The sequence below is a fragment of the Salvelinus fontinalis genome, chromosome 13 (genome assembly GCF_029448725.1).
Source record: "Salvelinus fontinalis isolate EN_2023a chromosome 13, ASM2944872v1, whole genome shotgun sequence".
Classification (NCBI taxonomy): domain Eukaryota; kingdom Metazoa; phylum Chordata; class Actinopteri; order Salmoniformes; family Salmonidae; genus Salvelinus; species Salvelinus fontinalis.
In genome coordinates, this window is record NC_074677.1 from 55,037,696 (window position 1) to 55,059,653 (window position 21,958).

Sequence of the window (21,958 nt, forward strand, 5' to 3'; positions counted from 1 at the left end):
CAGAAACACATACAGGGGGCCGGCTGGTGGTGACTCAATTTTAACAGTCTGATGGCCTGGTGACAGAAGCTGTTTTTCAGTCTCTTGGTCCCAGCTTTGATGCACCTGTACTGACTCATACCCCAGACTAATTCTGTAGACCAGCCTACATGTCAATTGACTAAATTTCGCTACACTCGCATTAACATCTGCTAACCATGTGTATGTGACCAATAACATTTGATTTGAATTGGCTATCTACCATCTTGCATTCCAGTCATTGATTGTCATGAAAGTACTGAACTGGTGAAGGTGATTTACTTATCATATTGTTTTCACTTTATCCTTTGTTCAAATATTGGTGCAGATGAAGCAGAGATGCCAAGGAAAGGTCACTAGGCTACATATGCACTGTGGACAACGTCTGAATTATTCAACTGAGGGTACTCTAGGATTGTAACTCTCACCATTGTCTGTTCTGTGATTATTTTCTATGAAACAAGGAGGTTGTTGGATTTGAGGAGTCATTGAACCTACTTGCTTGAAGAAATAGTGCTTGATTTCAATAATGAACATACACCCAAATACTTCATGCTGTTAACTTTGTCATCTGCATACATGCAAATATACAGGTCTGTGTGTGACGGGAGGGAATCATCATGGGCAAAGAGTTTGGGGACTGGACAAGGCATAATGTGATCCTTGTTTGCTGTACTGGTAGTCAATTAATAGTCAATTAAAATCTATTCTATTTCCATTGTGACTGGTTTCTAGTCAGAATCCTTGGGAAAATAAAGGATAATCAATCAACGATAAACTGATCAGTATTAGCATCTGGGATCCGCTCTCAATGTCTGTCGTGGCAGGAAGTTGTTGGAATTCGGTTAAAATCCGATAGGATTATAACAGAGCAGAGTCCTCTGTCGAAATCCATCCGACGAAGTAATAACGACTTTTTTTATTTTAATAATATGATGTCAATAGTATGTGCTTGCACAAGAAGCTCTGTGCTTACTATTGCTATCAAGGTTTATGAGTGTGTGGCTGATGCTATCGCGCTAGTTAACTTAGCTGTCCAACCACCTATCTAACCTTAGTTAGCTAACGACGTTAGATAAATAGCTAGCTAGGTGCCATGCCGGTTGGAGACAGACGGGTTGATGTCAGTCAGTATTTAGCTAGAAGCTAACCACAACAGCCAGTCGAACACAATAAATTAAAACAGACGGAGCTAACTAGCCAACGTTAGCTAGCTCACGTCGTTAGGTCTCGGCCCCCATATGTAGCTAGTTTAGCGAATGTAACGTTAGTTAGGTGGAGGATTCCTTTGAACTCTCTGCTTTTGGACCCTGACCTTATTCTGTGTGTATTCCGTTAGGATTCTCGATGGATAACACCGGATATTGCAACGAGAGCAGCACAAGTGACGAGGACATGGTGGAGATAGCAGGGGCAACGTTAGACTTCTCTACCACAGAGGATGTACCACCCTTGGACCGAGGTTCTGGTAAGGCCAAGGCCTGTCTGTGTTGTATTGATTTTACACACACATATTTTGTGCCAAAACAAGACATGGCTATTGCAAATGTGTTATTTTATTTGTATTATTTCACACCAGAATGTGTGACACACTTTTAAATCCTCACGTCTCTCCTCCCTTCTCATCCAGGGGATAACCCAGGTATGGAGGAGGTGAACGGGGTGCCTAAGCTGATGGACCTGCTGGATGATCCGGTACCAGGGGTGGGCACCTATGAGGACTTTAACACCATAGACTGGGTGCGGGAGAAGTCCAAAGACCGCGACCGCCACAGAGAGGTGACCTACAACTATTTACTTCCTTGTTCTTTTAACTCTTTACTAGGGTTGTTGTGGTGACCGTATTACAGCCACACCGGTGGTCACGAGTCATGAAGGCAGTCAAATTCCACGGTCATGGTAATTTCGCTTCCATATGCTCTGATGCTGCTCAGGGTCATTCATAGCCTACCAAACTTGGTAATTCGTAGCCTAACTACCTGGTACTCCGCACTCTATTGTCCCTCCAATCACACTGACATCAATGCAAATGTATTTGAAAATCTAATCAAACACTCCATGAGAGTGCATGAGCTCATGTTGCGCAACATTGCAATAGACTATGTAATTGCGTGAGAGAAGAGAGAGTGATGGTCTCTACTTAAAAGAGGATCAGCTTTCTATAGACTAGGCCTACTATTTATTTCTCAACTTTCCTAATATTAAAAACTTTGCTTATATTTACTACAGGAGTATAGCCTACCTGGCTGACATGAAAATAAACCACGGGGAAAAGTGTCCTCCATTCGCTATTTAAGTGCATTAAGTCCATTTTTTTCCCGCTGCCCCTGTTTCGAAGCAGGTGCATGATAATGGTCCGTTCTAAATCAGAACAAATTTTACAAATATATTCTTTAGTATATGTAAAGAATATTACATCAAGAATAGTCTGATGGGTGATAATATTAGCCCATCACTTGTGAATGATATATTATCACTTGTGAATGATGCCCAGCATAAGAAACAATGCCTTTTTTTGGCGACTTTTTCGAATCATAGTGGGCACCTATGATTCGCACACCTCATGTAGCCTAGCCCGTAGGCCTATATCTTTTAATAAGGTTTGTATCACAACTAAAGTGGCCAAATAACTTCTTAAAATGAAGCACATTAATCCGCTTTACAAGGGGTGTAGAGCCTAACTAGCATATATTTTTTTTATTTTACCTTTATTTTACCAGGTAGGCTAGTTGAGAACAAGTTCTCATTTACAACTACGACCTGGCCAAGATAAAGCACAGCAGTTCGACACATACAACAACACAGAGTTACACATGGAATAAACAAATCATACAGGGAAAAACTATGTTTACACGGGACAGGAGGGGACAAGACAAAAACACACGTCCGACTGCTACGGCATTTTGGATCAACATTGATAACATTGATAATCAACATATATAAGCAGCGCGTGAGTTTCAAGTTTGGGGAAGATCATTTTCACCATAAAAATGCACCTTTATAATAAAAGCATTACATGCATAATTGCATTTGCGGTCACTTTTGAGAATGGTGTTTTCCGCTAATGGAACGTTCGCACTTATAGCCTACTACCATGTGCGCATTGCTGCGCTTATAATGTGAAGAAATAGCATAATAGTTTATCAACATTTTAAGCTACACGCTCTGATTTGAGTAATTTGGGATCTATCGCATCCCACCACTGTCCCAGACTATATTTGGAGTATTTATTTCTTGCACAGAATAGAATAGGTCAACCTTTGCACTATTAGGGATAGTAGATTGACATAGGCTAGTGCTTTTGCTGTTCATTAGGCCTACTCATCTTGTTGGCTGATGAAAAGTAAATGTGGACAGTTCTTCCAATATCTTCAATATGCACCTTGGAATTTAATAAGGACACGTGCAGTTGCGTCCCCGATGTGTCTGTCTTCACTTGTAGCCTGTGAGAAAGACCCGATCATGTGATGGAGCTCGCAGCACTCAGGAAGAAGGGCACTACGGCACCTGGCTGCGAACGGCATGGATTCTTTTAGGGTGAATTAAGGACACACAAAGGGGATGCCGCTGTGAAATTCTAGGCATTATCAAGTGCTTGTCAAATTGTGACTGATGTAGTGTGCAGCCTGCGCAAAAAACAAAGCAGAGCTCATGCCTTTCAAGCGACCTTTTTGCAAATCATCATTAGTCGCATCATGCCGTACAATGTATTCAAAATCCAAACATAGCCCAACGTTTGTAGAGCAACCAAAGTTACATTATTAACTCTAAATTAAGCATATAGGAATACCTATTTCTTAATGCTCAGCACAGACTAGCTGCATGTGCATACTCCCTCAAATCGTTTGGAGAAAATATTCTGTCCATTTTATTTCAGCTTTGTTCAATTGTATTCTTCATACTGTAGGTAAAAAGAGCCAGCATAATGAACAAAGTTAATAACGCCATTTTTGTTAATGTCCAAATAAAACCAGAAGGGGGCAGCAGACCTTTAGGGTGTTTATCTGCTATAGATAGTGGGAGAGGGCTTCTGCATGGGGGATGTTTGTATAAAGACTTTGAACATCCATAGTTATAAGTATATCATTACATGGACATCCTCAAGGGTCTTTAGCACATCAGTGGTGTCGATATTGAATGCTGGGAGGGAAGGAACCAACTTTTTAATGAAAAAAAATGGACAAATTGGGATAGAGGTTCCGTGAGACTATCATTACCAGAGACTATATGCCTCAGAGGAGGATCAGATAGATCCTTGTGAATCTTAGGTAGGCCATAGTAAGCTGAACATACTGGGTGAGGGGTGATGAGGAAATCCCTCTCCTTTTCAGTAATCCAACCTTGGTCTAAAGCACTGTTATTAATGTATGCATCAATTTCACTCTTTAAGAAAATAGGTTGATCAGCTTTAATATTGCAGTTATATTGTGGCTTCTATCAATGTAATTATCTGCATTTCCAGTCACCCATTTATATATTTTTGTAAATATATATAATATTAACATTTTAAAAATATATATTTTCCTTATTATTTTCCCCTAACCCTAGCACCTCCCCCCTAATTGGAGTAAACTAATGGACAACAACACTTTTAATTCCAGCTTATGCATACTATATACATTTTACCAGCTTATCAATTGACTATGACTTCCCAAATCACCCAGCAGTGCTATTTTAAGAGTTAGCCCCAAGTAAATGCCATTTTTCAGCCCTTTCCTGAACCTGTGACCAAAAACAAGCTACATATGGGGAGTACCAAAACAAGTAATCTAATGGTTTTGTCTCTTCGCAGCAAAATCTGCAGAGCTGGGATGGTTGTATCCCCCATGTATATAACATTATATTGGTTGCAAATATTTTATATACTAATTTAAAATGGAAAATAAGTTTTGAATCCAGCGTTGTTTTGTGTGTCAGTTCGTAAACCATGTGCCATGGAATCGGTACATCAAAAATCTCCTCCCAACTATTTTGCCACCTGTAAATTGTTTGGTCCTTAACCTCTTAAATGTAATGTAAAAATTTTGATTTCCGCCAAAATAGACAAGTAACTGCCATTAATGTGTAATTACATGATTCTGACTTGCCAAAACTTGGTATGTTTGGAAAGAAAAGATCTGGGAGATAATGAGGAAACGATCAGAAGATAGATAGGCGTTACATAGTTCAGAATACACAAGACCAAGCACACACTAAATTACTGTTTTATTTTATTATTATCATTTTTTTTAAAGTAATCTTTCATTGACAGGCTAGAAGTGAATTATTGATTCCCAGAGCTGGAAACACATCAGATGGCTTCCACAACATGTGAACAACATCAGGAGAAAAATGGTATTGATAGACCTAACAACTACAAATGGGCAGATGTTTTAGTAAGTGGTGTCAGGTGTGGTAACGGGATGTTTTCAAGTGTCCCTATACCTCTCTAAAGTGGCATATGTCTCTAAATTAGATAATTCCAGTTCCATTACATATTTGCAATCCCTAAATGCTATTTGTTCAGTATAAAAACACAATTTTTACCATGTCGACCTCACAAACATTGTGGTGGTGTTATGGGATATCCAGGGTACATTCAAGTGTCCTTTCAACCTCTCCAAAGTGTCAGAATGTGGTAATTTCACTGTTTTTACACACTGGATGTGCCTAAAAGTTATTATTCACTATAAAAACTGTCTACAACACCAACCTCAACACCAACCTCTCAAACATTGTGGTGGTGTCGGGGGACATACAGGGGATATCCAAGTGTGTTTTTCAACCTCTCCAAAGTTGCTGAACGTTTAGCCTAGGCATATCCAATGTATTGGTCCCACATACAAATGAACTGTTTACACAAACAATATAAAAGCAACAGGATATACATAAAAAGTCTTATCAAACTCAAACTTGGTTAGACACGTGTCCTTCACTAAAAAAAAGGTCCAAAAATGTAAATAAGCTGAACTATTTAGAAATGGCATTGTTGTTCATTTTACATCCCAGGTGTAGATGATTAGACTTCACTTTCACCGTAGCTTGTGCATGTCGTGATAGTCTTTGACGCAGTCCCTCACTGCCAGGAAACGCAAAGCGAACTGGCATTTCAGACAGAAGATCTGGCATTTCACCCCCCCCACCCCCCCCTGTCTTTTGTGCGATGCTTGCGGTTCTTCCTTTTTGTCTTTCGGCATGTGTGTTGGATAGTGGCGCTCAGCTGCAGACTGAATGTGTAGTCTTTCGTTTTGTAGACTTCTTAATCATTTGTAATAGTGATGCACTGATATTAGCGGCCTTTTAAGCATTCTAGTACAGTTAAATAGTTAACACACACGGACACAGCGGTCTAAGGCACTGCATCTCAGTGCAAGACGCATCACTACAGTCCATGGTTCGAATCCATTCTTTATCTCATCCGGGCGTGATTGGGAGTCCCATAGGGTGGCACACAATTGGCCCAGCGTCGTCCGCGGTAGGCCGTCATTGTCAATAAGAATTTGTTCATTAACTGAATTGCCTAGTTAAATAAAGGTTACACACCACACTGACCAAAAAGTTATTTTGTTGGGATTTACGTATGTTCCCATTACCAGTAAAACATAATCAAAACCTATTTCTTTCACTTAATTGCTGTGCTGTTTCGTTGTTCATTTGTTCAGTCTCAACCAGGATTTCATCATACATGTCAAGCAGTGAAGTTTCAGCTCTGTCTGTCCGTGGCCTCTCTTCCTCGGTGCGCACTGTCACTGTGTCTGTGTCCATCTTGTCCAGCTGTGTATGTAACATTTCACATAAACCTTGTTTCTTGTCTGCATCGAAGTAGAGGTCCTAGTACCTAGCATCGAGCATGGTGGCGACACAGTAAAGAGAGAGTGCCACCGAATTGCTTGTTCACAGCCTGTGTCGCCAGTTTTATTGAGCAGGTGTTTCAATGCCATGAAAGAGGATATCATGTCTGCTGCAGGCGCAGTTGATGAGTATTTCTCCAGTCAGTTAGAATGGAGCTATCTAGTGTGTTAATGTTTCAAACATGTTCTCAAATGTCATTGAAATGGCAGCAGCGGTATGACAACCAGCACATTCATGAGCATGCAATACGACTTTCCTCAGTACGAAATCCTCGACGACCCACTGTGCTGTCAGACTCCGCATGCTCATGGGGCTGATATCGCTGGTCCAAATGTCAGTCGTGAAGCTAATAGCAGTGACGCTATTACTGTGTTACTCCGGTAGGGCAACATCTGAAAAATAGCACACTTAGTAGTGTGTACCGTTGCTCGACCAGTTCGCGAAAGCCAACATCACCGGCAGGTAGCCTAGTGGTTAAAGCGTTGGACTAGTAACCGGAAGGTTGCAAGATCAAATCCCCGAGCTGACAAGGTAAAAATCTGTCGTTCTGCCCCTGAACAAGGCAGTTAACCCACTGTTCCTAGGCCGTCATTGAAAATAAGTATTTGTTCTTAACTGACTTGGCTAGTTAAATAAAGGTAAAAATATATATTTTTTAAATCATCCATGACAGAGAACGGTTGATTGTTAAGGGCAATGAATTCCATTATCTTGGCGTTAATGGCTTTCACATTTTGAGTTGTCTCGCTGAAATGTTCTTACTCTTTCAAATAACTACTTGATGACTGCTCGATCCACGCAGCAGACATTGTGGGCTAGGTTAGGAATGCTGTGTTGCACGTGAAGCGCAACATTTGACGTGGCGTCATTACGTCATGTACCTACGTTATATAGGTATGCACGTCAGCTTTGACATCGGTTTTGCACATCGGTGTTAAACTAGACATCGGGCCGATGCCGATGTTGGCATTTTAAGCTAATATTGTCCGATTCAGATATGTTCACCGATATATTGTGCATCGCTAATTTGTAACTTATTCAGCTGGCGCTGCTCGTAACTGGTCTATAGAGTGGTAGCCATTTAAATTGCCAACCATTTCAACATAAAGCTATAGACCAGAGAGCATGGAGCTGTAGAGATTTTTTTCTTCTTCTCTGTTGAAAGTTTCATTGTAACCATTTTGTACCTTCCAGCTAACGCTGTCGGTCCAGCTGGTCTGATATGTTAATTCTTCACAAGGGGTTTTATGCACTCTTGGAAAGGGGCGTTCCATGATGTTTGGCATAATGTCTGTGCTCACGTGGGCGTGCTCACTGACAGGTTAAGGCATCGTATGAAAAACAATTATCTAATTTAGAAGGCTAACATCACATTACATCTTCTCACAAATAGTTTCATATTTAATCATTTAAGTTCCACAACATCTAGATGTGAATCTGATCACTGGGAAATATACACATTCAGAGATAGTTTTGTTGTTCTACTGTCCTTAGTTACATCACAAATTAGTAATGAATTCAACATTATTGTTCTTTATGTACCCACGGACCCTTCCAACTGTTTGGATTACAGAAATATTGTTTCATTACTCAACCTTTTGATGTTACCGTACTGCAACGTCTCTCTGTGGTAACAAAGGGATTTAGCTTCCATTTCTGAAAGAGTGGGAGAGAGTTTTCCTGCTGTCATAAAACTGTGGGGGTCCTGAGCTCTCAGGAGCAGGTTTTATCAATAATGTTTCTGTACCTTGCTCCGTTCATCTTTCCCTCGATTCTGACTAGTCTCCCTCTCCCTGCCGCTGAAAAACATCCCAACAACATGATGCTGCCACCACCATGCTTCACCGTTAGGGATGGTGCCAGGTTTCCACCTGATGTGACGCTTGGCATTCAGGCCAAAGAGTTCAATCTTGGATTCATCAGACCAGAGAATCTTGTTTTCTCATGGGAGTATTTAGGTGCCTTTGGCAAACTCCAAGCAGTCTGTCATGTGCATTTTACTGAGGAGTGGCTTCCGTCTGGCCACTCTAGCATAAAGGCCTAATTGGTGGAGTGCTGCAGAGATGGTTGTCCTTCTAGAAGGTTTTCCCATCTCTACAGAGGAACTCTGGAGCTCTGTCAGAATGGCCATCGGGTTCCCTGAGTTCTATTAGATAGCTCTGAATCCACGATATGGCAGAGTATGAAAAGCCCTAAAACATTAGTTCTCTCAATAACAGGTTATGGTCATCTAACGGTACAGCTTCCACAATCTTATTATCAGTTTCTTTCAAGCAATCATCACTCATTTGTGTCAGTGCAGTACATGTTGAGTGCCCTTCTCTATAAGCATGCTCAAAGTCTGTTTGCTATTTCTCTGTAAACGAATTAACAAATTTCAAGTTTGGTTAAAGAATCATTTTTCTACCTCTCCCACACGAACTTTACAAAATTATAATTTACAATGCTTTTCTTTTTCTTCTTGCCGAAGTTTGCCCACTTTGCAAAGGAAGTCATCATTAAAATAATTGGCAACATCGAATGGTTTTGTGATGAATAAGCCATCTGATTCGATGAAAGATGGAGTTGAATTTGTATTTCTTCCCATAATTTCATTTAAAGAAGTTTTTTTTTTTTTTTACTTCATAATATCATATTTATATCATTGATATTGGCTTAATACAGTTTATTTTTGTTGAGCTTAGTCACATAATTTGTCAATTTGCAGTAAGTCAGCCAGTCAAATATGCAGCCAGACTTATGAGCCACTCCTTTTGACCCATCTCTTTCAGCCATACAGTTTTTCAATTCCTCATCAAGCCTTAACAGTTCCAACAGTCAGTTTCTTAACAGGTGCATGTTTATCAATAATTAGAAGAAGCAATTTCATAAATTCATCAAGTGATGAACAAATATTTTAAACATCATGAAAGTGAGTTACGGTAAAATCTTTTGTATACAAAAGCTGGGCCTAAAATAGTGTAACTTTGGCAGTGAGAAGCTTCCTCTTGAGCGGACAGCTTGATGAAAACCAGTCAATATTTAAATGTTTTTATTTCTCCTTTATTTAAGCAGGTAGGCTAGTTGAGGATAAGATCTCATTTACAACTGCGACCTTGCCAAGGTGAAGCAAAGCAGTTCAACACATACAACAACACAGTTACACATGGAATAAACAAACAGTCAATAATATAGTAGGGGGGGGGAGTGTATATATACAGTGTCTGCAAATGAGGTAAGATAAGGGAGGTAAGGCAATAAAATAGGCCATAGTGGCGAGGTAATTACGATATAGCAATTAAACACTGGAGTGATAGATGTGCAGAAGATGAATGTGCAAGTAGAGATACTGGGGTGCAAAGGAGCAAAATAAATAAATACGGTATGGGGGTTGGATGGGCTATTTACAGATGGGCTATGTACAGGTGCAATGATCTGTGAGCTGCTCTGACAGCTGGTGCTTGAAGTTAGTGAGGGAGATTAGAGTCTCCAGCTTCAGCGATTTTTGCAGTTCGTTCCAGTCATTGGCAGCAGAGAACTGGAAGGAAAGGCGGCCAAAAGAGGAATTGGCTATGGGGGTGACCAGTGAAATATACCTGCTGGAGCACGTGCTGCGGGTGGGTACTGCTATGGTGACCAGTGAGTTGAGATAAGGCGGGGCAAGATCAAGCAAAGACTTGTAGATGACCTGGAGCCAGTGGGTTTGGTGACGAGTATGAAGCGAGGGCCAGCCAACGAGAGCATACAGGTCACAGTGGTGGGTATTATATGGGACATTGGTGACAAAACGAATGGCACTGTGATAAACTGCATCCAATTTGTTGAGTAGAGTTTTGGAGGCTATTTTGTAAATGACATCGCCAAAGTCGAGGATCGGTAGGATAGTCAGTTTTATGAGGGTATGTTTGGCAGCATGAGTGAAGGATGCTTTGTTGCGAAATAGGAAGCCGATTCTAGATTTAATTTTGGATTGGAGATGCTTAATGTGGGTCTGGAAGGTGAGTTTACAGTCTAACCAGACACCTAGGTATTTGTAGTTGTCCACATATTCTAGGTCAGAACCGTCCAGATTAGTGATGCTGGGCGGGCGGGCAGGTGTGGGCAGCGATCGGTTGACGAGTATGCATTTAGTTTTACTTGCATTTAAGAGCAGTTGGAGGCCACGGAAGGAGAGTTGTATGGCATTGAAACTCGTCTGGAGGTTAGTTAGCACAGTTTCCAAAGAAGGGCCAGAAGTATACAGAATGGTGTCGTCTGAGTAGAGGGATCAGATAATCACCAGCAGCAAGAGCGACATCATTGATGTATACAGAGAAGAGTCGGCCGGAGAATTGAGCCCTGTGGCACCCCCATAGAGACTGCCAGAGGTCCGGACAACAGTCCCTCCGATTTGACACACTGAACTCTATCACAGAAGTAGTTGGTGAACCAGGCGATGCCGTCGTTTGAGAAACCAAGGCTGTTGAGTCTGCCGATAAGAATGTGGTGATTGACAAAGTCGAAAGCCTTGGCCAGATCGATGAATATGGCTGCACAGTATTGTCTCTTATCGATTGCGGTTATGATTTCGTTTAGGACCTTGAGCGTGGCTGAGGTGCACCTATGACCAGCTCTGAAGCCAGATTGCTTACCGGAGAAGGTACGGTGGGATTCGAAATGGGCGATGATCTGTTTGTTAACTTGGCTTTCGAAGACCTTAGAAAGGCAGGGTAGGATAGATATAGGTCTGTAGCAGTTTGGGTCTAGAGTGTCTCCCCCTTTGAAAAAGGGGATGACCGCGGCAGCTTTCCAATCTTTGGGAATCTCAGACGATGCGAAAGAGAGGTTGAACAGGCTAGTAATAGGGGTTGCAACAATTTCAGCAGATCATTTTAGAAAGAGAGGATCCAGATTGTCTAGCCCGGCTGATTTGTAGGGGTCCAGATTTGGCAGCTCTTTCAGAACATCGGCTATATAGATTTGGGTGAAGGAGAAATGGGGGAGGCTTGGGCGAGTTGCTGTGGGGGGTGCAGTGCAGTTGACCGGGGTAGGGGTAGCCAGGGGGAACGCATGGCCAGCCGTAGAAAAATGCTTATTGAAATTCTAAATTATCGTGGATTTATCGGTGGTGACAGTGTTTCCTAGCCTCAGTGCAGTGCGCAGCTGGGAGGAGGTGCTCTTATTCTCCATGGACTTTACAGTGTCCCAGAACAGTGTCCCAGAACTTTTTGAAATTTGTGCTACAGGATGCAAATTTCTGTTTGAAAAAGCTAGCCTTAGCTTTCCTAACTGCTTGTATATTGGTTCCTAACTTCCCTGAAAAGTTGCATATCACGGGGGCTATTTGATGCTATTGCAGTACGCCACAGGATGTTTTTGTGCTGGTCAAGGGCAGTTAGGTCTGGAGTGAACCAAGGGCTATATCTGTTCCTGATTCTAAATTTTTTTGAACGGGGCATGCTTATTTAAGATGGTGAGGAAGGCACTTTTAAAGAATAACCAGGCATCCTCTGCTGATGGGAGCCAGTCACAAGCCCAGGAAAATCCACAGCCCCAGCCACAATGGCTAACCGCGTTGCAGGCTGTGTTCAAGCCCTCAAGAAAACCCTGCTAGCTTGATAGGCAGCTAGCTAGCTAGCAACTGGGCTACTTTCTACGCCAAGCAGCTCCTCAGACCCGGCCTTGGTCGGCAGGATCACAGGACAGATAGTAGCGGTCCCAGCAACTGATGCCAACCGTGCCAAACTCAAAAGGTAGCTAGCTATTAACCAAACTTTTTCAATAGACTTTCAAAACTTTCCAAAACATCAAATAGAGCTCTCCCTCGTTCAACAGGGAGTGACGTGAGCACTGTAGTAGCGCTCCCGTGTGGTGCAGTCGTCTAAGGCACTGCATCGCAGTGCTAGCTTTGCCACTAGAGATTCTGGGTTCGAGTCTAGGCTCTGTCGCAGCCGGTCGCAACCGGGAGACCCATGGGGCGGCGCACAATTGGCCCAGCGTCATCTGGGTTTGGGGAGGGTTTGGCCGGCAGGAATGTCCTTGTCCCATCGCACACTAGTGACTCCTGTGGCGGGCCGGGCGCAGTGCACGCTGACACGGTCACCAGGTGCACGGTGTTTCCTCCGACACATTGGTGCGGCTGGCTTCCGGGTTAAGTGGGCACTGTGTCAAGAAGCAGTGCGGCTTGGTTGGGTTGTGTTTCGGAGGACGCACTGCTCTCGACCTTCGCCTCTCCCGAGGCCGCGATGAGACAAGACTGTAACTACCAATTGGATACCACGAAATTGGGGAGCAATACGTTTTTTTTTTAAATCACTCTGTCACATTATCTCTATCTCTGCTTTAGTCTTTGCAATGACAAGCAACATGAGAATCTAGAGAGCATTTGTTCAAAATATTGTCTCGTCTCTGCATTAAATGACTGTCTTCGAAGACAAAGCAGCCTTGTTAATTCTAAGCCCCTGAGGGATACTCCAATAGAATGCCAGAATTGGCCAGTCTCTTTCTTTATTGTTCCAATTCTCTGTTTAATTTGTCAATGAAAGGATTGGGTTCGATTGGCTCGGCGAGATCTTGGAAGAGTGAACAATTGAATGGGGAACAATGGAAAAAGGGTATACTGAAACGCGCTTCAGCCCAGCTGAATATTTATGTCTTTCTCTGTAGATTACCAGTAAAAGCAAAGAGTCCACATGGGCGCTGGTGAAGAGTGTCAGTGATGCCTTCTCTGGATGGCTGCTCATGCTGCTGATTGGACTCATGTCAGGTCAGTCTAAACGGATACAGACTGTTTATGATGAGACTTTTTTTCATTTGATCCCTTCTACTAAACCCCGCACAACAACGGCCTGGAAACCATTGATACTGTTGTGATCTATTCCAGGTGCTTTGGCAGGTGGGATCGACATATCAGCCCACTGGATGACAGACCTCAAGGAAGGGGTTTGTCTGAACGGGTTCTGGTTCAACCATGAGCACTGCTGTTGGACCTCCAACGAGACCACCTTCCAGGAGAGGGACAAGTGTCCCCAGTGGAAAAGCTGGGCCGAGCTCATCATTGGCACAACAGAGGTGGGTTAAAATTGTACTACTCGACCCATTGTTTTACGTGATTTATTTTGGTCAGTCTTATTGTGAAATTTCTCTCTGCAGGGTCCCTTTGCGTACATTATGAACTACCTAATGTACGTGTGCTGGGCTCTACTATTCTCCTTCCTGGCTGTGACACTGGTCAGGGCCTTCGCCCCCTATGCCTGTGGCTCTGGAATCCCAGAGGTACGACTACTTTATGCCTCTTGCCTTATTTGATATGTCTTTTGAAAGAGGACAAATGCTGTGGTTCATTTACCCATGCTATTTATTACCTCCTCCAGATCAAAACCATATTGAGTGGGTTCATCATCCGAGGGTACCTGGGGAAGTGGACCCTGATAATCAAGACCATCACCCTGGTCCTGGCTGTGTCATCAGGGCTCAGCCTGGGGAAGGAGGGGCCCCTGGTCCACGTGGCCTGCTGCTGTGGCAACATCCTATGCCACCTGTTCACCAAGTACCGTAAGAACGAGGCCAAGCGCAGAGAGGTGAGGAGAAATAGCAGTGGGCTATTCACAAACGTCTACACGTTTTATATGGATGGACAGGTTAACCTTTGACAGTCTTTTTCAAGGAACTGACACAAATTCCAAAAACTAGGAACACTGATGTTGTTTTGCATTGATGCCGTGTCAAAAGAATTTGAGAGAGCCTTCAAGTCAGACTCAGCACGGGAAACCCCCATGAAAGTATAAATAGCCTGTAGATCACATATGTCAGAGTCAAGGCCCGCGGGCCACATCCGGCCCGCGAGAAGGTTTTTTACGGCCCCTGGGATGATCTTGATTTATTATTAGAACCGGCCCGCAGACCGCAGCAAGCCGGCAGCCCGCAGATCTTTTTTTATATAATATTACGAGTCATCTGAATGCAATGAACTTGCAGCTGCAGGGTCGGGATCATGTCATCTCTGATATGTACAGTACAGTGAAGGCATTTAAAACCAAACTGACTCTGTGGGAGACGCAGATGCGGAAAGAAAATTTGAGCCACTTTCCCAGCTGCCAGACCATGAAAGAGAAGCTCTCTACCAGTGCGTTCCCGAGCGCACAGTTGGCTGATAAAATAGGTATGCTTGCCGCTGACTTTCGACGCCGATTTGCTGACTTTGAAGCACAAAAAAGCAGGTTGGAACTGCTCGGTAACCCATTTGCTGTTGACGTGGAAAGCTCACCACCAAACCTCCAAATGGAGTTGATTGACCTCCAATGCAATGATGCACTGAGGGCAAAATATGCGGCAGTGGGTGCTGCGGAGTTCGCCCGTTTCCTCCCCGACACAATGCCCCAGCTGCGCATCCAGGCTGCTCAAACGTTGTCTATGTTTGGCACCACATACCTGTGTGAACAACTGTTTTCTTTGATGAACCTGAACAAAACATCACACAGAAGTCGACTTACTGCTGAACACCTCCACTCAATTCTGAGGATTTCCTCAGCTCAGAGCCTTACCCCGAACATTGATGAACTTGTGGAAAAGATGGGACACCACCAAGTATCACCCTCAACCTCAAACAAGTGAACATTACTGTGCAATCACATATTTAGAGTTTTTACTCAGTTCAAGTTTAAAAGTTAAAGTTTAATATTTGTTTTCACTGCATGTTACTTCTCCTTAAACAAAGTGTTGTTTTTGATTAATAGATTTTTGCACTTTATTTTATTGTATTTCAATCCAATTATATTTTAAAAATATTTCAGTTGAGTGGATGATAGAAAATTGCTATTATTGTTTTTTTCTTTGAAGTAAATTTAGCCCACTTTTGCTAAAATAGAAAATATAGGCTACTGATGGTGCCTTGAATACCGGTTTCTTTCATTTAATGTTCATGTTATGGGGATTTTTATATAAAGGAAATTTGTCTTTTGTGTCTGTTGAAAATTAAAGATTACTGACAGAGCCATAAGAAAATATTGCTTTATTTATCTGATCATATTGGAATATATTTGTTAGGTTTTCAGTAGGTTCAATTAGGTTCACTAGACTATATGCGTCATTTAAAAATTTTTCAATGAACATTCGAACAGTCCGGCCCTCGGCTTGTAGCAAAAATTTTTATTTGGCCCTCCGTCCATTTGACTTTGACACCCCTGCTGTAGATGGTCTCGTGGGTTTACGATTTCAATAAACATATACCCCCAAGGTGATGCTTGTTCTCCCCTGCCACAGCGAGCTAGTGCCAATGGAAGTGCGGTGCCAACACTTATCGTTCTCAATTCTGTAAACACTGCGCCTGAGATGTCATTTCCAACACAGAGATATTTGGCATTGATTCGCGGCATTATATGAGCTGTTATTCAGCTTTGTTGCTGTGTTATAAAGGCTTAGTGTAAGGACACTGATCACCTTCCTCCTTGGTTGTTTGTGTCAGGTTCTGTCTGCTGCTGCTGCCGTTGGTGTGTCTGTGGCTTTCGGTGCCCCCATAGGAGGAGTGCTCTTCAGTCTGGAAGAGGTGAGAAGCGCCTTGGCTTCTTCTTCTTCTTCTTATGCACATCTATGTGCTTTCTGATTCAAGTTGAACTACTCTTCAAGTTAAATTGAACATTCAATTCAAATGTTGACATTTTGACTATGGTCACTGTGTAACTGTCCGTCTCCTCATGGCCCTGTCAGGTGAGCTACTACTTCCCTCTGAAGACCCTGTGGCGGTCGTTCTTCGCGGCCCTGGTGGCAGCCTTCACCCTGCGCTCCATCAACCCGTTTGGCAACAGCCGCCTGGTGCTGTTCTACGTGGAGTTCCACACCCCCTGGCACCTCCTGGAGCTCGTACCCTTTGTCCTCCTCGGCATCTTCGGCGGCATCTGGGGCGCCTTCTTCATCCGAGCCAACATCGCGTGGTGCCGGCGGCGTAAGACCACGTGGCTGGGCCGCTACCCGGTCCTGGAGGTGCTGGTTGTCACGGCGGTCACGGCGGTGGTGGCTTTCCCTAACAGCTACACCCGCACCAGCACCAGCGAGCTCATCTCTGAGCTCTTCAACGACTGTGGCCTGCTGGACTCCTCCAAGCTGTGTAACTATGACAACGCCAACGTCACCAAGAGCAGCAACGAGCTGCCGGACCGTCCGGCTGGAGATGACGTCTACACGGCCATGTGGCAGCTGTCCCTGGCCCTCGTCTTTAAGATGCTCATCACCGTGGTTACCTTCGGCATGAAGGTACGAGAGGACCTTCTACCATAGCCTGTCTGTATGGCACATCTGTCCAGAGATGTCACCGCTTACTTGTATGATTTCAATGCGAGCTCTTCGATGGGATTTGAGTAGTTTATATAAATCATGTCTTTCCGTTCCTCCAGGTTCCTTCTGGGCTGTTCATTCCTAGTATGGCAGTGGGGGCGATTGCAGGCAGGCTGCTGGGTATAGGCATGGAGCAGCTGGCCTACTACCACCACGACTGGGCGATCTTCAGGGGCTGGTGTTCTCCTGGTGCTGACTGCATCACCCCAGGCCTGTACGCCATGGTGGGGGCTGCTGCTTGCTTAGGTAAGGGCTTCAAGAGTGTTGTATGGTTGCACCTTGCATGTCTAAGAGTGTTTTGTTCACTTGGTTTTGTCTTTACTCTGAGCTCCTTTGTTCCTGGTTAAATGTCAACATTAGGCATAGCCTCGAGACTTCTGCCTCCAGCCCTCTCTCTGTGCCCACAGGTGGGGTGACCCGCATGACCGTATCCCTGGTGGTCATCATGTTCGAGCTGACCGGAGGGCTGGAGTACATCGTGCCCCTGATGGCCGCGGCCATGACCAGCAAGTGGGTGGCGGACGCCATCGGGCGCGAGGGCATCTACGAGGCACACATCCGCCTCAACGGTTACCCCTTCCTGGAGGCCAAGGAGGAGTTCAGTCATAAGACCCTGGCCATGGACGTGATGCGGCCGCGTCGCAGTGACCCGCCGCTCTCCGTACTGACCCAGGACGGCATGACGGTAGAGGACGTGGAGACCATGATCACAGAGACCACCTACAGCGGTTTCCCCGTGGTGGTCTCCCATGAGTCCCAGCGCCTGGTGGGCTTCGTGCTGCGCAGGGACCTCACCATCTCCATAGGTATGGATGATGGGTCATCGTTCTGTGTCGTGCTAGGTGCTGGCTTTTGACCAACATGTTCATTGTCATCATAGCTGAGTGTGGTTACATGGACACAAGGCAATTATCGTGGACAGTCACATGAATATGATGGTTTGATTGAAACGTTTACGTGCTTTGCAAGAAGAGCGATTTCCCTAATTGTCTTATTTACATGGACACATCTGATCAATGCAGAAAATCGGCAAATCAAAATAAACGTTTTTTTTCCCACAGCGGCCATGTTATTTTTGGAACGCATATTTGAGTCGGAACATATAACGTTTGTATGTTAAAACTATTTCTAAGATGCGTACATTCAGTTGTTCTGAACTCAACTTCACTCGCGCTAGAGAGGGAGGCGCGCTCAGCTGGCGCCGGCACATCCGTAGATCAAATATACCGCTGGAACGTGGATTAAGGTCTTTACATGTCCTAATAATTCAAAAGGTGTTTTAATCGGCGTATGCTTACTTCGATTTTGACATTACGACGATTTTAAGATAAGCGGAGCAAGGCGTTAAAGTTACTAATGTAATCTGCCTACTGCCGTAATCAGTTTAATATCGAATTATTACTGATTATTATGTAAACGTACTCAATGTCATTAGCAGTGTATTTAACACCTTTCTGGTCTCTTTGTCTCTGCCACTCCTCTGTAAAACCCTCTCTCCCCTCTCAGATAATGCCAGGCAGCGTCAGGATGGGATAGTGAGCACCTCGAGGATCTTCTTCACAGAGTACACGCCCCCTCAGCCCCCCAGCAGCCCCCCTCCTCTGAAGCTTCGGGGCATCATGGACCTTAGTCCCTTCACTGTCACAGACCACACCGCCATGGACATTGTGGTGGACATCTTCAGGAAGCTGGGCCTGCGCCAATGCCTCATCACACACAATGGGTAAAGCTCCTGCTACTGAGAACTAGCTATGTAGCTAGGAACCACTACTTCTCTATATACTACCATTCAAAAGTTTGGGGTCACTTAGCTTTTCTTTAAAAAAACAAGGAACATTTAAAAAAAATAATTGTCCATTTAAAATAACATTCTCTGGTCTCTGTATGACTATGTAGATATTCCATTAAAAATCAGCCGTTTCCAGGTACAATAGTCATTTACAACATTAACAATGTCTACACTGTTTTTCTGATCAATTTGATGTTATTTTAATGGTAAAAAAAGCAGCTTTTCTTCAAAAAACAAGGACATTTCTAAGTGACCCCAGACTTTTGAACGGTAGTGTACATTCATGAGTAGAACTGAACAGAAACCCCAAGACAGACAAAAAAGTAGTGACAGAACATACTTATGTAAAAGAGTTTGTATATTGTAAGAAGTCCAGACCTCTGACATTTTGTCCCTGTCTATCTTGCAGTCGGTTGCTGGGGATTATCACAAAGAAGGACATTCTGAAGCACGTGGCCCAGATAGCCAACCGGGACCCAGACTCGATCCTCTTCAACTGATGCTTCAGTACCAGCTGCAGAACCTTTGGCCAGACACCACTGTGGAACCACAGCTTTTACCCAGGCCGGTCTCCAGGCCAACTCCATTGCACTATGTTCATGTCTAACTAGAGGATTTCCTCCCACTTTTGAAAGCATTGCAGTGACAACTGGCCGCTTCATTAGAACTATAGAGGCAGAGAATTCATTGCACTTCAACAGCAAGCTGGCTTTTCAGGATTGACCCAAACGATGAACTGGATTTAGGAAAAAGTCCTATGGCTTATTAAATGACCGTCGGTAACTGGGAGAACATTTTTTTCCTTGGCCGTATAGGCAGGAGTGATCTTCCTCGTCAGTTGTTCAGGTATAGCATGTGTCTAGAGCTACCAAGGATGCTAAAGGAGCTGAGACCAAGTCTGGAATTTTGAGGTATAAGCCAAACCACTGCCATTTGAAAACTTAACCCCCATACAATCACTAAGCTAGGAGTGGAAATAATCAGCTTCAACCTATCATAATCACAGTTGAAATTGTGAAGTCACTGTCTGCCTGAAATATTTATGCCAGTGTTGAAATGTTGAAGTCTTTTCCCCTGGTGTTATAGCTAAACACTTTAGCTCGAAAGAAATGTTTCTTTCTTTGGTAATAACCTTCCCCTGAAACATGCATGCTGTGGTTATCATCTTTGACCACAGGGAGGCACTACTGTGCGCTAACCAGCCGTGATTAGTCGCAATACTCAGTCTCTCCAGAATTCTGCGATCGTTTCTCTTTTGCTAAATCAATTTTGCATATTATGCGATGGCTTGCACATTTGACCAATCACCGCACAATTTCCACATAAAACAGTCAATTTATTGCGTTAAACTGACCCATCACCGCAGGACAGTGAAATTCAGCAAATCACTGCACATTTACCACGTAATATGGTTCAATCAAACCACACGTCAACAAAATGCTTCCCTCATCAGCACATGCAAAATGTCAGAATTGCCGCAGCAAAATCAAGGTTTTTGTCCTGCAATTATCACCAAAAAAACTGATTACTTAACTTTATCAACTGATCAGTAACACTCAAAAGTACAATCATGAAAATATGTATTTCTCATTTTGAATATGCACCCCTATATTTCTGAGCTTCATGACCTTTTCAGTGAATAGTATTTATTGCGTCCATATTCTTGCATCACAAGTATACCGATCACTTTATCCAGCACACTACACAATCATCAAGTCAGTGATGATCAGTCTTAACAGGCAGCCTGAGGTCATGGATAAGATCAGTGTTGGTGTATTATGGGATGATCGAGAAAGGACGAGGTCTCCAGTATGTCACATGTCATATCATCTTCCTGTTATCTCCTCGTCTGTCCATGGTCTGGGAGGGGCACACATGTTCAGTGTTCTTGCTCCTCTCACTTCCTCGTCTTCTTGCTAAGGCCCAGGCAAGGGCTGGCGGAGCTAGAGAGAGAGGACTGGCCTGTCAACACTAGTGAAGAACTCTGGATCTCTTCTCCCTTCTTAACTCGTTCTCTCACTGTCTCACGAGTCCACACTGAGAATGAGCGACTGAAGTGTAGCGTGCTCTCTTAAACGTGAACCAAGCTGAGGAACCTGCCCTGTGCGGAATGCTCAAATCTCACTTTTACCTCGAGCAGGTTGATGGTGGCCGTTCTTCAGCTAGGTTTATGGATTCCTTGACACCCTTTTTTATCCATAAGTGTGTCTCCATTGTTGTATTACTTGTATACCGTAGTTCATTTTAACTGTAGGGTCTCATTTCATTTTAATGCACTTTATTTACAAATAAAGTACTTATCAGGTGTAGCTAGAGTTACATTATTAAACTGTGTGTCTGTTTGTATTCGTATTTATGCTATATGCAATGGTTTTGTGTCACTACCATCTGCAATGGTTTTGTGTCACTACCATCTCATGTAAAGGTGCAACTGAGATTCAAAAATGTGAACGATGAATAATTTATTCCCCCTGTCATTCCAACTTTGCTATGAATTAAAACCATGTTAACTTTCACATGAATGGATACGTACTCTCTGTGCCCAGTTACTCACCAACAAGTACAGTACACGAGTTTGGAGTCATTCTCACTCCCAACATCATGAACCCATTAAGTCCATCCCCGAGGGTCTAACCAGAGTGTGACTCACTGCTGTCGGTGAACGGCCTTGGTGGCCTCCCATGCCCGTCATGAGAAAGTGAAGATGTCTTGACAGTAAATCTTGTTTGTTTCAAGCAATAGTCGAATACACAGTCAAAAAAAAGTCAGTTTTTTGACATTGCAAACATTTGATGTCAACACATTTTAGGATATGGGTCTAGGTAGTGCTTAACAGGAAGTTCAAACTTGGCTCAGACTATACTTATTAGTGTTCTACTGTCCAGCTCGGGATTATTTTGTATGACTAAACAATAGTACAGCTATCTGGTTAACCGCGGTAACCCGTAATACCTCCACCCACAGTAAAGAACAAGTTGTTACTGAACCCCCCCCCACACACACACACACAGTAATTACTGCAGTTAATTTCTA

The 21,958-nt window shown here is 43.5% G+C and overlaps 1 protein-coding gene across 1 annotated transcript; it reads left to right on the forward strand.

Annotated features, from left to right (window-relative positions):
* Positions 1-795: 795 nt before the first annotated feature.
* Positions 796-21,441, forward strand: LOC129869087 (H(+)/Cl(-) exchange transporter 5). Its single transcript, XM_055943583.1, has 13 exons — positions 796-921; positions 1,358-1,486; positions 1,649-1,797; positions 13,474-13,573; positions 13,691-13,878; positions 13,960-14,082; positions 14,181-14,387; positions 16,271-16,351; positions 16,513-17,055; positions 17,196-17,382; positions 17,544-17,942; positions 18,643-18,859; positions 19,335-21,441. The coding sequence occupies exons 2-13, from the start codon at positions 1,366-1,368 to the stop codon at positions 19,423-19,425; spliced, it is 2,406 nt and encodes an 801-aa protein (XP_055799558.1). The 5' UTR covers positions 796-921; positions 1,358-1,365; the 3' UTR covers positions 19,426-21,441.
* Positions 21,442-21,958: the final 517 nt, after the last annotated feature.

Excerpts from the sequence above, each read along its gene's own strand:
- LOC129869087 (XM_055943583.1), top strand. The coding sequence starts at position 1,366 with ATGGATAACACCGGATATTGCAACGAGAGCAGCACAAGTGACGAGGAC. Across the intron at positions 17,383-17,543 it reads GGGGGCTGCTGCTTGCTTAG|GTGGGGTGACCCGCATGACC; the intron begins GTAAGGGCTTCA and ends CTGTGCCCACAG. Across the intron at positions 17,943-18,642 it reads GGACCTCACCATCTCCATAG|ATAATGCCAGGCAGCGTCAG; the intron begins GTATGGATGATG and ends CTCCCCTCTCAG.